Consider the following 18,128-nt stretch of genomic DNA (forward strand, 5'->3'; position numbering starts at 1 on the left):
ATTCCTTCAAACAAGAATTTTCCTTAAGTATTCTCTTATTTTGTAAACAAGAACATTTTGACGACACTAAATCATAATTTTATCACGCCATGGTATTTTTAAGTGTTTTTTAGTTATTTTTGGCACTTTTTTACGATTTAGTTTCAGACATACGCTATAAATATCAGAGTGTCGGTTTCTGTTATCTAGAGAATGATATATTTTCAAAATTTAGAATTTTTCAACTTGGACAGTACATAAATATAACTTTTTTATCGTTTCTCGTGATGCTTTTTAGTTCAGTGTAAAAGTTAAAAAAAGTTAAATATGTATAATAATAGCTGTGTAGTGTTTTAGTATTACATAAAATTTTGTTACTAAAAAATACACACATACCCGGCATACCCCATATAATTTTACATACAAAACGACAGCGATCTTCATTTTAAAGCTATCTCCCACACCGTTTTTTCGATAGTATGGTATAATTATTAAGCACATCCCCGAAAATTATACTTTCATTCCTAATTTATTTATTTTTGTTGCTTTTTATATTCATTTTGCTTAAACCTGTCAGCTGTCTATTAAAATGTAAAGTTTTTTTAAAAGTATTTAATTTGATACATAAACTCCTTAAGGTGCCATTACACGGCGTGTGGCTTGCCGATCCACGCGCCTGGCGCGCGAATCGCCGAGCCAGGACGCGCCAATGTGTATTTTCGCACTTGCGATCTCACGGCCGACCGAGAGACAGAGAACAAAAAATACATTATATAACTTTTTAACATAGACTATCGGTTTAAATTCATACAATCAAATAATTTATTCCGCAACTTTATTTTCAGTGCAGTTTATTAAGATAACAAGATGGAAAGCCAAAATCATCTGGTTAAATTAAATTAAATAAGATAATAATACTTTTTTTAACTAGGGTTATTTATGTTCAAAAGTTAAATAATATTTTTTTGCCTTATTTATGAAAATATAATTTTAGAGTATATCATATTTTCAGAAAGCCCATAACAAGGCAAATAATATAAAAAATATACTGGGTGTCTCATTTAAAAAATAGAAGTCAGATTTCGAAAATGAGAATCATCAGCGAAACTAGCTAACATCACTGGATTCTACGTAAAAAACTAAACGAGACTGAGTTTTCACCTTTTCGATAAGTTATAAGATAACCGATATACGATGGAATCGAAAAATGCAACATTTTAAAATTCGTCCTGTATTTTACGAACTAAAAAGACTAGAACAACTCTTCTTCTTTTTTAATTCTTTAATTAATTAATTTTTTAATTCGTTCATGGTGCAATTGATACTCAACTTTTGATGTATTCTCAGGCAGCCGTCCTGTATTTCATTTCTATTTTTATGTGCATTATTTCTGGGGTTCCAAGTTATTTGTTCTTTTTCATACAGGAGTAAAAACTCAGATATAGTCTCGCTCACCCCTATAATTTTTTATTTTTTTCAGAAAACAAAACGAGATTTGGTATGTTAGTATATGACATAAATTAGGATTGATTGACGTATTCAATTGTTTTTGGTCACTTCCTGTTTCACCGGAAATTACTATAACTTTTGATTTTTAAATGTCACCCTCGGTATATTTTTACTTTATTCGATAGAAAATGACACTCTGAATAGAATGACACATATGAGATGTCAACTTTTGACATTTTCGCTTAAAAACAAGTCGTATTTTAAACTTAAATCTAGAGTACCATGGCTATGTTAAAAACACTAATTTTTAATCAAGCAGCCTTGGAAAAAATCTGGAAAGGAGCTGGAAATAACAATGTAGAAATTAAATTTAAAAAAAATATTTTTTGTTTGTGTTTAAAAGAAAAGTAATATCGTTGGATATGTATTTTAATATTTTATAAAGGAAATGTCCTTGTATTCCAATGTCATACGATGCTAGTTTTTAAGGCCTTTTTGTGCAGAGGATGTTTTTTTGCTAATTGACTCAGTCAAACTGTCCTGATGATGGGAATAAAATTCTCGAAAGCTTGACAAATTTGAAAAAAGTAGTTTTATTAGCCTATGTGGTGATTATTGACTGCATCCTCACTTAAATTTTGAGTTTTTTCTTAACTTAGTCAGTCACAACTAACCTGCTATTTTTATATATGTTATTATATATTTTTATTTCTGACAATGAAAAGAGCAAATATACAAAACACTGAATACGCCACTAGGTCTAGGTTGTGCTTAAAAAAAGGGCTTTATGCTTAAAGCCTTTTTTTGCAGAATTATATTATTCTGTAAAAGTTATGGGCAATTTTCAAAATGTGACCCTGTATCTGGATTTGCAGTGAAAATATCGACAAGTGGTATATGCATATCTCAGAAATCGAGAACGTCTATGTCGGTTTTCATGATACAATGGTTTTGCTCTATCTAGACTAAAATGGGGATTATTCTATTAAAACAGATCAATTTCGTCCACTCTGTGCATAAAACTTTATAACTTTTTCACATATCTATCAGATAAATAATGACAAATTAATGATTTTATTATCCTTAGCACTTTTTTATGAATGAATTTGTTATCAAATTTAATTTAATTGATTTATTAATATTTAATTTTATTATATTTTTTATTAATTTTAATTTTAAATTTATTAATTTAATTTTCTTTTTTTTTAAGTTCTATTATAATACAAAAAAATATGTTACGGTGACGGGGACACCTTGTACAGAGTGGTCCGAACTGTATTCCGGAAACTTCAGCAGCATATTCTACAGATAAAGATAAAATGCTTAATTTCGGAGATACAGGGTGTTGAAGTTTCATTTTTATTTCGATTTTTTCCAAATAATATCTGAAGCAACGTGATATTTTGATGAAAATTGGTGCCTAGGAGTTTTTTGTTATGAGAAATTTGATTTTGATGTCCATATGACTCTTATTTGTAGAGGGCGCCACCTATATATTTTTAACTGGTTTGAAGAGTAATAACTTTACGTCCATACCTGTATAAAACCGCTGAGTAAAAAAATATACATTTACGACGTTTTTTTTACGTAAAAAAGGTCTCTTGGTGAAAATCGCTACGAGTAATGGTTCTCGAGATATTTGGAATCGAAATTATCCATACTTGTCATTATTGACATAAATTAAAAATGTTGACTAAATAGTTATTAGACTGAAATCATAAATTTGAAATGTTTTCTTGCCAAAAGTTCAACAGAAACAGTTTCATCATCATTTCTTCGAAAAAAAATTATGATTAATTTAGAAAAAATAAGAAGTTCCCAAATTTATCATTTTAGTCAAATAACTATCACAGACTATCTACTCAACATTGTTTATTTTTGGTCAATAATAACGTGTATTTACTATTTCCATTCTAAATATCTTGAGAACGGTTGTTCGTAGCGATTTTTACCAAGAGACATTTTTTACGTAAAAAATCACGGAAATGTATATTTTTTTACTGGTACGGACGAGAAAAGTTATTACTCTTCAAAACAGTTAAAACACATGTAGGTGGCGCCTCCTACAAATAGGAGTCATATTGATATTAAAATCAAATTTCTCATGTCAACAAACTCCTAAACATCAATTTTTATCCAATTATTGACGCTACTTCAGAAATTATTTGGAAAAAATCGAAATAAAAATAAAACTTCTACACCCTGTAACTCCGAAACTAAACATTTTCGGACATACATTTATACGAACTTTTTTACTTATTTTTATCTTCAGAATATGTTGCCGAAGTTTCCGGAATACAGTTCGGACTACTCTGTATATTTATTTTTAAATTGAAACTACAGCGACTCTTTCGCCATCTATCACTGAGCGACTGTACAAGCGATTTAATGATGTTATTTACGTGTAACGCAACCTACAATTCGATCGTCTAAGTTTCGCTGGCCGTCAATAGATGGCGGCAGCTGTTTTAAAAATATACCAGAAGCTTTTTATTAATAATTTTATTTTTTTCCTGTTTCAGCTACCGTTTTTGGGAACTTGCAACGACAAGGTCAGTATACAAGCCTGTTTTTTTCTATTCCCACGTGGCAATTAGAAGCAAATTCGCACATTAATGCGAAAATATTCCATTGAGTAGTTTATACCTCGTCTCGCCCGCCTCTCCCATCCAAAATTTTAACAAAAGTAAACAAAGATAAATCATACGCCTAGAGCGTGATTGGATTAGCGTATGTTCAAATATACCGGCCAAACAGAAAGTTAACTTTGTTTGAATTGGGTTTGATGGAGCGCATAAATAAATCTATTTCGGCTGGTCGAATATAGATTTTTTGAAAAAACGGTGCGGCTAATGTTTGTTTTTGCAGTAGGCATGGATAACTCGGAATATATTGGTACAGGCTTTTTAACGATAAGCTCTGCCGAAAGTGTGTTATGTTTGTTTAAGATGTTTTCAGAGAATTTTAATGAAGGTGGTGCGTGCAATAACAAACGTAGATTCATCTAGTCTAATGTATTGTATTTAGATCATTTGTTAACTTATTTTTCGTTATCTTTGAGAAACAATAACGAGATAATACGAGGGTTACCTTTTATATTTTGCATATACAGGGTGGCTCCTCTCTTACGACGCGGAGGCTCCAAGGAAAACGGCAGTTTATGCCGGATGCGTCTCAAAAGTGCCTCACCCCTATAACTTTTTTTATTTTTTCAGATAAAACAACGTGATTTGGTATGTTAGTATATTATACCGGGTGTTGCTTCGTCGGACGGGACATAGGAAATCCCATGTTAATTTTAATGGGGTCAATTATTGGCTTCCCTAATTATTTTAGACAATAATTCTATTTAGGTTTATTGAAGAGCACTAAAACCCACATTCAAAAGAATAACTTTAGATATTTTTGATTAGCTCGTTTACGAGTTATCGCCGATTTCTTTTTAAATATTTCTCCTTTCCTATGGCCCTGTATTTACTTATGAGCACCAGTCAAAGTAAAATATAACTGTCAAATGAAGTTGTCATTTCAGAAATTTACCTATTTAGTGCTTTATTATTATTGAAAACTCATTCCTACATCGGAAATCTTAAAGCTGTATTTATATAAATTAATACGAATTAAAGTAAAATAAAGTAATCAATTACAAGGTTAATTATAGTATTATTACAATATTCAATAACTTATTAATTTAGGTACAATTAAATTGTTAGAACTTTAGGATTTAAGAAGATGTTCAAATATTTCTCCATCGACTGCTAGACAATAACCCATATAAACCCATATATAATAACCCATATATATCCCATTTTTTAACTTGTCTAGATTTGGGTATTTTTTTATCCTTGTATATCCTGTTTTTTAAATGGCCCCAGAGAAAGAAATCATTTGGCGAAATATCAGGAGACCTTGCTGGTCAATTTACTGTATGATTTAGGCCAATAATGTAAACATAGTACTCTGGCTGTTCGGGAATATTTAGACAATAATTTTAACGGAAACGTTATTGGCCTAAATCATACAGTAAATTGACCAGCAAGGTCTCCTGATATTTCGTCAAATGATTTCTTTCTCTGGGGCCATTTAAAAAACAGGATATACAAGGATAAAAAAATACCCAAATCTAGACGAGTTAAAAAATGCTATTTCTGCCGAATGCAATATTATGGGTTATTGTCTAGCAGTCGATGGAGAAATATTTGAACATCTTAAATCCTAAAGTTCTAACAATTTAATTGTACCTAAATTAATAAGTTATTGAATATTGTAATAATACTATAATTAACCTTGTAATTGATTACTTTATTTTACTTTAATTCGTATTAATTTATATAAATACAGCTTTAAGATTTCCGATGTAGGAATGAGTTTTCAATAATAATAAAGCACTAAATAGGTAAATTTCTGAAATGACAACTTCATTTGACAGTTATCTTTTACCTTGACTGGTGCTGATAAGTAAATACAGGGCCATAAGAAAGGAGAAATATTTAAAAAGAAATCGGCGATAACTCGTAAACGGGCTAATCAAAAATATCTAAAGTTATTCTTTTGAATGTGGGTTTTAGTGCTCTTCAATAAACCTAAATAGAATTATTCTCTAAAATAATTAGCGAAGCCAATAATTGACCCCATTAAAATTTACGTGGGATTTCCTATGTCCCGCTCGACGATGCAACACCCGGTATAAATCTGGATTGATTGGCATAATCAATTGTTTTCGGTCACTTCCGGTTTCACCGAAAATGACTATAACTTTTGATTTTTAAATGGCACCCTCGGTATTTTTTTACCTTATTCGATAGAAAATGGCAATCTGAATAGAATGACATATCATATGTCAACTTTTCATATTTTCGCATTTGGTTTATTTAACATTGTAACCTGTGGTTCATAACGAAAATTTGACTCGAAATACCAAGTGTGTGGTATCAAATTATTCGTAAAAAAATGCTTTTTTCAAATATACTAATGAGCCACCCTCATTCCATTTGAAAAAATTGAGATATGATTAAAAATACGGTTTGGGCATCTTTTAACCGGCCAGGACAAAACACTAAAAAATATTAGACAATCAAATCTATTTTTCCAAGGCTCCTTGATTAAAAATTAAAACACAGCCATGGCACTCTAGATTGAAATCTAAAATGCAATTGGTTTTTGAGCGAATATGTTAAAAGTTGACATATGATATGTCAACTAAGAATAAAGTAAAAAAATACTGAGGGTGCTATTAATCAAAAGTTGTAGTCATTTCCGGTGAAACAGGAAGTGACCGAAAACAATTGAATACGTCAATCAATCCTAATTTATGTCTTATACTAACATACCAAATCTCGTTTTTTTATCTGAGAAAATAAAAAAGTTCTGGGGTGAGCTACTTTTGAAACGCACCCGGTATACATAGAAACGAAATTTTGGTAGTATATGTAGGTTAATTGAAAGCATTTTATAAAAATATATAGAGTTCTACACGGTGTACCCAAAAAAAGTTACGCATCAAACTTCGGTTTTTTGTAATGGAACACCCTATATATTAATTGATTTTCGGAGTTTTATTAAAGAAGCGTGTGCCTAAACTGTAAGGTTTTTGAAATATTTCACTTTTTGTGAAAATGAAGAATAAAATTTAAATTTCAATATCTACCAAGCTACCTAAATTGTAATTTATCCTGTATAGCCTCATATTTAGTTAAAATAATCATTGTATGTTAAACCTAATTAAAATTTTTGCCCCGAAAAGTTATACGGGGCGAGACAAAAGTAATATTGAACAATGGTCATTTTTAAAAGCAAGTTACTCCCTTATTTTAAATTGAACGCTCAGTATATTATTCCGATAGTTAATGGAGAATTCAAAATACTATTAAGGTTGCCTAACCCTCAGATAAAGATTAAGGTTGTAGTATTTAGGTTCATTTTTATTATTTGTTATAATCTAAGTGGCTGTGATATACCTTTTGTTAATTTAAGAAAAATTAAAGGATATAGAATAAAATATTCAACGGTAATAAAAAGATAACGTTTAAAACATATTTTAATTATTACAGAATTAAAACTAGATATAAACGTATAATTATGTGACAAAAATTAACTAGATGAAATAAAAAGCTCAAAATGCTTCTTTTCCTCTTCACTGCATGAAATTATTGAGACACAAATGTCACTGCCACGGATCCCCCCATTGGATATACAGGGTGGTCCGAATTGTATTCCGGAAACTTCGGCAGCATATTCTGCAGATAAAAATAAATAAAAAAGTTCGTATAAATGTAGGTCCTAAAATGCTTAGTTTCAGAGATACAGGGTGTAGAAGTTTCATTTTTATTTCGATTTTTTCTAAATAATTTCTGAAGTAACGTCAATATTTCGATGAAAGTTGGTGTCTGGGAGTTTTTTGACATGACAAATTTGATTTTGATGTCAATATGACTCCTACTAGTAGAGGGCGCCACCTACATGTGTTTAACTGTTTTGAAGCGTAATAACTTTTTGTGCGTACCTGTATAAAACTACCGAGCGAAAAAATATACATCTCTGTAACTTTTTACGTAAAAAATATCTTTTTGTAAAAATCGATACGAGCAACCGTTCTTAAGATATTTAGAATAGAAATACCGTATGATCGAAAAAAAATGGCGTCCAGTTGGCTGGGAAATGACGATCGATGACATTTCCCATATAAATTTACATATAAAATGACAGCGATCTTCATTTCATAGCCATCGTTGACGCCGTTTTTTCTCGATCATACGGTAGTCAATACATGTCATTATTGACGAAAAATAAACACACGTTGAGTAGATAGTTATTTCACTGAAATAATAAATTTGAACATTTTTATATTTTTTAATTAATCATAATTTTTTCTACAAAAAATGACGATAAAACAGTTTCTGTTTTGGTACAAAAACGTTTCAAATTTATGATTTCAGTTTAATAACTATTTAGTCAACATCTTTAATTATACAGGGTGGCGCACCTCATTCGCCTCGGTTGATTATACGAACTCGGAAAGATGTAGAAACACAATATTTTATGGGTATATGTGGGGAGGTAATGTGCACAATTTAAAATTATTTTGAAATGTACAGGGTGTACATACCAAAGTTATATGTACTTGTACAGGGACATCATTTTAAGTGTCTCACTCGGTTTACAATTTTCCTGTTTGGTATTTAAAGATAGTAGAAAGATTTTCTAATGTAATTTTTCGCGAGGATGCCGATTCTCTACACCAAAATTTTTTAAAACGTTAATTTTGACAGATACGACGCCATCTTGATTTTTTTTAAATGGAAACCCCCACATATTTTAGCATGGTCAGGTAGACATATTTTAGCTAATTTCAAAAATATATAGTTTAGTATACTTTCTCTTACCGTTTTCGATATGGCAGTGGATTTAAAATGAATTGTTCCAGAATCATTTTAAGTGTCTCACCCAATTTAAAATTTTCCTCTTTTCTATTTTAAGACAGTAAAAAGATATTTTAATGTAATTTTTTCGCGAGGATGCCGATTTTCTACATTAAAATTTTTTACAAGGTCAATTTTGACAGATACGACGCCATCTTGATTTTTTTTTAAATGGAAACCCCACATATTTTAGCATGGTCAGGTAGACATATTTTAGCTAATTTCAAGAAAAAATATATAGTTTAGTATACTTTTGCTCTTACCGTTTTCGATATACAGTGGATTTAAAATAAATTAGTTCCAGAATCATTTTAAGTGTCTCACCCAATTGAAAATTTCTTTTCTATTTTAAGACAGTAAAAAGATATTTTAATGTAATTTTTCGCGAGGCTGCCGATTTTCTACATTAAAATTTTTTATTAACGTCAATTTTGACAGATACGACGCCATCTTGATTTTTTTTTAAATGGAAACCCCACATATTTTAGCATGGTCTGGTAGACATATTTTAGCTAATTTCAAAATATAAGTTTAGTATACTTTTGCCGTTTTCGATATACAGTGGATTTAAAATGAATTGTTCCAGAATCATTTTAAGTGTCTCACCCAATTTAAAATTTTCCTCTTTTTTCTATTTTAAGATAGTAAAAGATATTTTAATGTAATTTTTGAGGATGCCGATTCTCTACACCAAAATTTTTTAAAACGTCAATTTTGACAGATACGACGCCATCTTGATTTTTTAAATGGAAACCCTCACATATTTTAGCGTGGTCCGGTAGACATATTTTAGCTAATTTCAAAAATATATAGTTTAGTATACTTTGCTTTACCGTTTTCGATATAGTGGATTTAAAAATGAATTGTTCCAGAATCATTTTAAGTGTCTCACCCAATTTAAAATTTTCCTCTTTTCAATTTTAAGATAGTAAAAAGATATTTTAATGTAATTTTTCGTGAGGATGCCGATTTTCTACATTAAAATTTTTTACAACATCAATTTTGACAGATACGACGCCATTCGGCATCCTCGCGAAAATTTACATTGAAATATCTTTTTACTATCTTAAAATAGAGAAGAGGAAAAGTTTAAATTGGGTGAGACACTTAAAATGATTCTGAAACAATTCATTTTTAAATACACTGTATATCGAAAACGGTAAGTGCAAAGTATACTAAACTATATATTTTTGAAATTAGCTAAAATATGTCTACCGGACCATGCTAAAATGTGATAGGGTTTCTATTTAAAAAAAATCAAGATGGCGTCGTATCTGTCAAAATTGACGTTGTAAAAAATTTTAATGTAGAAATTCGGCATCCTCGCGAAAATTTACATTGAAATATCTTTTTAATCTTAAAATAGAGAAGAGGAAAAGTTTAAATTGGGTGAGACACTTAAAATGATTCTGGAACAATTCATTTTTAAATACACTGTATATCGAAAACGGTAAGTGCAAAGTATACTAAACTATATATTTTTGAAATTAGCTAAAATATGTCTACCGGACCATTCTAAAATATGATGGGGTTTCCATTTAAAAAAAATCAAGATGGCGTCGTATCTGTCAAAATTGTCGTATGTAAAAAATTTTAATGTAGAAATTCGGCATCCTCGCGAAAATTTACATTGAAAATCTTTTTACTCTCTTAAAATAGAGAAGAGGAAAAGTTTAAATTGGGTGAGACACTTAAAATGATTCTGGAACAATTCATTTTTAAATACACTGGATATCGAAAACGGTAAGTGCAAAGTATACTAAACTATATATTTTTGAAATTAGCTAAAATATGTCTACCGGACCATGCTAAAATATGATAGGGTTTCTATTTAAAAAAAATCAAGATGGCGTCGTATCTGTCAAAATTGACGTTGTAAAAAATTTTAATGTAGAAATTCGACATCCTCGCGAAAAATTACATTGAAATATCCTATCTTAAAATAGAGAAGAGGAAAAGTTTAAATTGGGTGAGACACTTAAAAATGATTCTGGAACAATTCATTTTAAATACACTGTAGATCGAAAACGGTAAGTGCAAAAGTATACTAAACTATATATTTTTGAAATTAGCTAAAATATGTCTACCGGACCATGCTAAAATATGTGGGGTTTGCATTAAAAAAATCAAGATGGCGTCGTATCTGTCAAAATTGACGTTGTAAAAAATTTTAATGTAGAAAATCGGCATCCTCGCGAAAAATTACATTAGGAAATCTTTCTACTATCTTTAAATACCAAACAGGAAAATTATAAATCGAGTGAGACACTTAAAATGATGTCCCTGTACATACCAAAGTTATATTTTTTCTTATGGAACACCCGGTATTTTATTTCATTTTTGGATTCTTGGGCCCAAAAAAAGGTATTTGTTATAAGGGTTAAATATGTTTAAAATCTTTGGTTTTTGAGATATTTAAAGATATTTAAATTTGCATGTCACAATAGAATAGATTATTAACACCCTGTACATTACTTTTCAGAATTAGTTCTTGTGCTGAGTTTAAAGGTAAAGAAATAAATTTTACAGAAAAATGTTATTCCTTCCTTAAATGTATACAGGGGTACCAAAAATTGCTGGTCTATTTTAAATATTTATTTTACATAAAAACTTCGTTATTTCAAATACAACGCTATGTATTTTTTTAAAATAGTCGAAGCAGATTTAAATGCTCTTTCAAACTATATTAGGGTTTCCTATACCTATCTGGCTCAGATTTTGAATAAAAAGCAATTTTTCAATAAAATTGTAATCAAGATGGCTAGTGTTGTCATGGCAAGTTTCTAGTGACAGTTAGTAGCTATTTTCAAAATCGAAATTAGTTTATGGACTTATTTAAATTTATACCAGTTTACTTTTATTTAATTTACCTACAATAGTTTAATAAGTAATATTTATTAAATATGTGTATATTATTCTATCAAGAAAAACGAAGAAGTAGTTCTTTGAATTATTTTACGATGACTTGTAGATATATGGATTTTCTATAAAATAGCCAATTACGGCAAATTCATTTTATTCACTTCCAAAGACAGGTTTCTGCCTAATAGGTTTTTTATAAACCACACTACCAGCTCTGCAAAATAGGACAAGAAGTTTTTCAAAGAAACGCTTATCAGGAAGATTCCTATTTGGATATTTTTGAGCATAAGCCCTTGAGGCCAAGAAGCAATTTTCTTCACGAAATAATATCACTAGTAACGTATCTATTCGTTCCGCCAGCAAATACTGCTTTATTTTTCTTTATAAAATAATGAATACTTACTTATTAAACTATTGTAGGTAAATTTAAGGAAACTGTTATAAATTATAAATAATAATGTTCATAAACTAATGGCGAGTTTGAAAATAGTTACTGTCACTAGAAAATTCCCATGGCGACACCAGCCATCTTGATTGCAATTTTATTTATAAATCGCTTTTTATTCAAAATCTGAGGTAGATAGGTATAGGAAACCCTAATATAGTTTGAAAGAGCATTTGAATCTGCTTCGATTTATTAAAATACAGGGTGTTGCATTTGAAATAACGAAGTTTTTATATAAAATATATCCTTAAAATAGATCAGCAACTTTTGATAGCCCTGTATTAATTTAATAAACCAATACAATTTTTTAGTAAAGTTTATTTCTCTACCTTTAAACTCAGCACAAGAATTTATTCTGAAAAGTAATGTACAGGGTGTTAACAATCTATTCTATTGTGGCATGCAAATTTAAATATCTTTAAATACCTCAAAAACAAAGATTTTAAACATATTTAACCCTTATAATAAATACCTTTTTGTGGGCGCAAGAATCCAAAAATGAAATAATATACCGGGTCTTCCATAAGAAAAAATATAACTTTGGTATGGATCTTAGTTCTGAAATATCCTGTATATTTCAAAATAATTTTAAATTGTGCACATTGTCTCCCCACATATCCCCGTAAAATATTTTGTTTCTACATCTTTCCGTTTTCGTATAATCAACCAAGGCGAATGAGGTGCGCCACCCTGTATTATTTATGTCAATGATGACAGGTATTAATAATTTCGATTCCAAATATCTCGAAAACCATTACTCGTAGCGATTTTTACCAAGAGATCTTTTTTACGTAAAAAACGTCGTAAATGTATATTTTTTTACTCAGTAGTTTTATACAGGTACGGACGAAAAGTTATTATTCTTCAAACCGGTTAAAAAATATGTAGGTGGCGCCCTCTACTAGTAGGAGCCATATTGACGTCAAAATCAAATTTCTCATGTCAAAAAACTTCCAGACACCAATTTTCATTCAAATATTGACTTTACTTCAGAAATTATTTGGAAAAAATCGAAATAAAAATGAAACTTCTACACCCTGTATCTCCGAAACTAAGCATTTTAGTACATACATTTATACGAACTTTTTTACTTATTTTTATCTGCAAAATATGCTGCCGAAGTTTCCGGAATACAGTTCGGACCACCCTGTATAGTTCCCATATATACTATAGTTCAAGTTTACATTATTATTCTTCTCTTTCTCTAAATTGTTTTTATTTACCTTTAAAACAATACATCATCGATAATGGTATTCCTACCTGGCCTTTGAAATTATTTTGATACTAGCGTGTACCCGCGACTTCGTTCGCGTCGAATTAATCATTAATTTGTAATGGTGATGATAAAGCAAAGCAAGAATTTCCATTAAAATACAAACTGGATAAAAGTTTCTAACATTTATGTCAGCATGAGAAAAAACAATATGGCGATACTATTATATACTTGGTAATATTTGAGGGGTAGTTTCATCTCGTTGGAATTTCACTTTCGAAAAATTCGTTTGCCAAACATAAGCTTTTTACGTCAAGCCGTTTAAGCAGAATCGTGGTTAATCAATTACCCAACTTTTTGGAACACCCTGTATGCTTTTTTAAAAAATTTGAAAATATGTAAAAAAATAAAATAAATTATGCGTGTCCAAGCGTTTTCCCGAAAGACTAACCGTTTTTTAAATAACAAATATTGTAATATTTGAGGGGCGTTTTCACCCTCTTGGAATTTGAGATTCGAAAAACCCCTCCTTATCGAACTTTTTTCACCCCACAGTCAATCCGTTTACCAAAAATCAGCTTTAAACGTCAAGCAGTTTAAGAAGAATCGTGATTACTCAATGGTCATATTTTATGAAATACTCTGTATAAATTTTTAAAAAAATCTTAAAATACGTAAAACAACAAAATAAAATATATGTGTTTAAGAGTTTTTTCCGAAAAACTCACCGGTTTTTAAATAAAAAATATTCTAATATTTGAGGGGTGGTTTCACCCTCTTAGAGTTCGAGTTTCGAAAAATGCCTTATCGAACCTCTACACCCTAAAGTCAATCCGTTTTCCAAAAATCAGCTTTTTACGTCAAGCGCTTTAAGCAGGATCGTGATTAACCAATGACCAGATTTTTCGAAACAGTCTGTATGCATTTTTAAAAAATCTTAAAATATGTAAAAAACAGAATCAAATTACGTGTTTAAGCGTTTTTTCGGAAACTTGACCGTTTTTTAAATAAAAAATATTGTACTATTTGTGGGGTGGTTTCACCTCTTTGGAACTGGAATTCCGAAAAATCGCTTCTTATCGAACCTCGACATCCTAGAATCAACCTGTATGCCAAAATTGAGCTTCTTACGTTGAGTGGTTTGAGCAGGATCGTGATTAATCAGTGAGTCAGTCACTAAAGGATTTTATATATTAGTATAGATTAAAGTCCTTATTTTATCCATTTTGTTCATGTGAAATACTGCAGATTTTGAAACCATAATCTGTTCCGAAATTTGCCGAGTTTTTTTTCCAGAATCGAGTTTTTAGATTTTTCGGTTAATGTAAAGGTGCGTATTCATTATCCAAACGAACGAACGAGCGAGCGAGCGAACGAATGGAATTCGGTATATTTGGACGGTGGACCGAACGCATGCGGTCGTTCGTTTGTTCGTTCGCTTGGCCATCCGTTTCGAGTCGGTACATCAAAGGCGTTCGCAAACGAATGGGTTAAGGTGTTTTCGTTTGGTTCTAAAATCCGGTTCCGTCCATACTACTACCGAACGAACGAATGAACATTCGTTCGTTCGTTCGGATAGTGAATACGCACCTTAAGAATCTTATGTGCTCGTTTGTTTGGAACTATTACGTTTAACCCGCTCTAGAATCCAATGAAGAACTGTAGACTCAGTTCATAAACAAAATGTAAACGTTTCTGCTTGTCTGGATTGGAAAATTCTGAGATTTCGTGTATGCTTTTTTTGCGCCCGGATTTCAGTGGCAAATGTTTTAAAATGCCCAAATAATTGTCATGTCCGGATTACTTGAGTGCCCATTTTAGAGAGTGTCCCGACTATTGAAGTTTTCCGTATTTTCAATAATTAGGGATATTACTGGGTGCATTAATTTTCGTTGCCCTATTTAATTAACAGCTATCTACTCTAATTATAAAAATCTGTTTTTAATTCAATGTCCATTCCAAACCTAATCAATCATGTTTTATCGCTCTTAATGGGTCTTTGTACAAACTTTTATCGAAAAGAATTCTTTGTCTTGTGAAGGAAAAATAATTCAAAATTATTATTATCTTTTAATATGAAAAGAAATGAATCATTGTATTTTTTTCTTAGTCTCCGAGATGCTTATATAGGTATTATAAAACTAGACTAATTTGACAAAAAATTTATCAGAAATAACAAGTTCCAATCTAATATAGCGTTGACTCAAAGAATTGGGAAGATACCCAACCTAATTGATTTGGTTTCCCCTTACGTCCCAAGTGCTGTACGGTGGAGACACCAGTCGTTCTGTGGTCAACGCATAAAACACTTATCTTCTCTAATTCGGCCTGCGAAGGCATTTCGAAGACGGTGTGGATTTGAAAGCGAGAGTGTTGCTATATTAAAATGTGTTATATATGTAATACGTTTGACGAAAATATCTTTGGATGAAAAATTCGCGTTTATGTATCGAAAATTTATTCGTATTAAACATAGAATAAACAACAAAAATAAAAATTATTTTATAGGTACTGTAAACTGTTTGATCCATGGAACATGCGGTCAGACAATGTCTTGTTATTGTTTTAGGTTATAACGAGTGCGACACGAGCGATAGATAGGTTGTCTCTGTCGTAACGGTCGTTCCCTGACGACTCTGCCGAGAAACACAACACTGTCTTTCGTTTCTCAAGTACACCTGAACTCTCCGTATCATAGCCGGGTAATTTTTTTATTTTAATGAAGCTATAATTAAATTAAAAATATATCGTATTTAAACTTTTTTATATTTTATTAAGATTTATTAAAAGTTTTTTTAAATAAAAGTTTAGAAAAAACGTCTTAGAGTCCAAAAAGGATAAAAATAATAAAATACACGTTATAGAAGAAATTTTATAATCGAAATTACGTAATTTTTGAAATTAATAATAAATTATTAATTTTAGTCAAACATTTACAACCCCTAATATTAATCAAAACAGGATCTATTCCACAGATATAATAGAATCGGCGACAGGGAGAGAAAAAAAATATGATTGTTGTAATTTTTTTTCTGGTTAAGTGATGTCTTATTATGTAAATTAGAGAAAACATAAATCTGTTCCATTAAAGCAAGGAAGGTGATAGGAAGTGGATAAAATGAAAACTACATTTATTTAACTCGGTACTGTCTTTATTATACCAGGTGCGTCCCAAAAGTGGCTCATCCCCATAATTTTTTTATATTTTCAAATAAAAAAACAAGATTTAGTATGTTAGTATATGACATAAATTAGGATTGATTGACGCATTCAATTGTTTTTGGTCACTTCCTGTTTCATCGGAAATGACTATAACTTTTAATTTTTAAACGGCACCCTCGGTATATTTATACTTTATTCAATAGAAAATGACAACTCTGAATAGAATGACATATCATATGTCAACTTTTGACATTTTCGCATATGGTTTAATTGTAATTGTAACACGCGGTTCATAACTACAATTTGACTCGAAATACCAAGTGTGTGGTATCAATATATTCATAAAAAAATGCTTTTTCCAAATATGCTAATGAGTCACCCTTGTTCCATTTGAAAAAAATTGACATATGTATCATTAAAAATACGATTTGTACATCTTTTAACCGGCCTAGACAAGACACGAAACCTATTAGACGATCAAAACTATTTTTCCAAGGCTCCTTGATTAAAACTTAGTGTTTTTAACAACACCATGGCACCCTGGATTGAAATTTAAAATACGATTTGTTTTTAAGCGACAATGTCAAAAGTTGACATATGATATGTCATCTATTCAGAGTGTCATTTTTTATCGAATAAAGTAGCAATATACCGAGGGTGCCTTTAAAAATCAAAAGATGTAATCATTTCGGTGAAACAGGAAGAGACCAAAAACAATTGAATACGTCAATAAATCCTAATTTATGTCATATACCTACTAACATTCAAATATGTTTTTTTTATCTGAAAAAATAAAAAAGTTATAGGGGTGAGCCACTTTTGAGACGATCCGGTATATTAAAAAATATTGTTCATAATGTAATATCATTTTAAAATTCTTGTATGTTATTTTAGATTCTGAAGATAATTTTAGAATAAACCGGAATATAATTTTAATAAAAACATTATTAATTATTAACAGGGTTATAATTATGATTTTGTTACAATGTAAGTAAGTAAATAATGTAATGTTAGAGAAAAAATTCAGATTTTACATTTTACTAAAATATTATCTAAATAAGCGCCTTTCTGCAACAACGCCACTGACTCCTAATGGGTAAATTGAGAGTTGCCTACCGGTCGAAAGTCGTTTCAAGACATAAATGGATTATTTATGTCAAATTTCTTGCAAATTTGGCACTGGCGAACCATATTTTATAGTTCATGAACAGAAAAAGCCAATAAAATAAACACAAGGGACTACAAGCTAAGAAAATGCGTTAATACAGCCGGGGACATAGCGGCAACAAAGCTTTACCGCACACGTGCGACGCGTACTACAAGGTAATAAATGAATGAATAGGCTCCCTCGCCTCTAATCGGTGTTGTCATATTGTAAAGAACTTATCCTTTTTAAACAGTATCCGACTTATAATTTAGTAGTATAAGGACTATTTAATACATCTATGGAATATTAAAACGTACTTTATTAAACTGTAGTATTAATATCTCAATATATGTGTATAACAAGAAAAAAAATATTGATAATATTAAAGACGTGACAACATAGGCTGGATGAGGAAGGCTCGGTCGACTGTACCCAGAAGTGAACATGTGTACA

General features: G+C 30.5%; 1 protein-coding gene across 2 annotated transcripts in view; it reads left to right on the forward strand.

Annotated features, from left to right (window-relative positions):
• The window catches only part of LOC115885877 (sestrin homolog), a 396,046-nt gene that overhangs the window by 82,010 nt on the left and 295,908 nt on the right, over positions 1 to 18,128 (forward strand). For both annotated transcript variants that reach the window (XM_030904911.1, XM_030904913.1), the window contains exon 4: positions 3,951 to 3,980. In XM_030904911.1, coding sequence (XP_030760771.1) covers positions 3,951 to 3,980 — 30 coding nt within the window. The remainder of the gene's footprint in view (positions 1 to 3,950; positions 3,981 to 18,128) is intronic.

The sequence above is a fragment of the Sitophilus oryzae genome, unplaced genomic scaffold, assembly GCF_002938485.1.
Source record: "Sitophilus oryzae breed Bouriz unplaced genomic scaffold, Soryzae_2.0 scaffold_465_pilon_pilon, whole genome shotgun sequence".
NCBI classification, from domain to species: Eukaryota; Metazoa; Arthropoda; class Insecta; order Coleoptera; family Curculionidae; genus Sitophilus; species Sitophilus oryzae.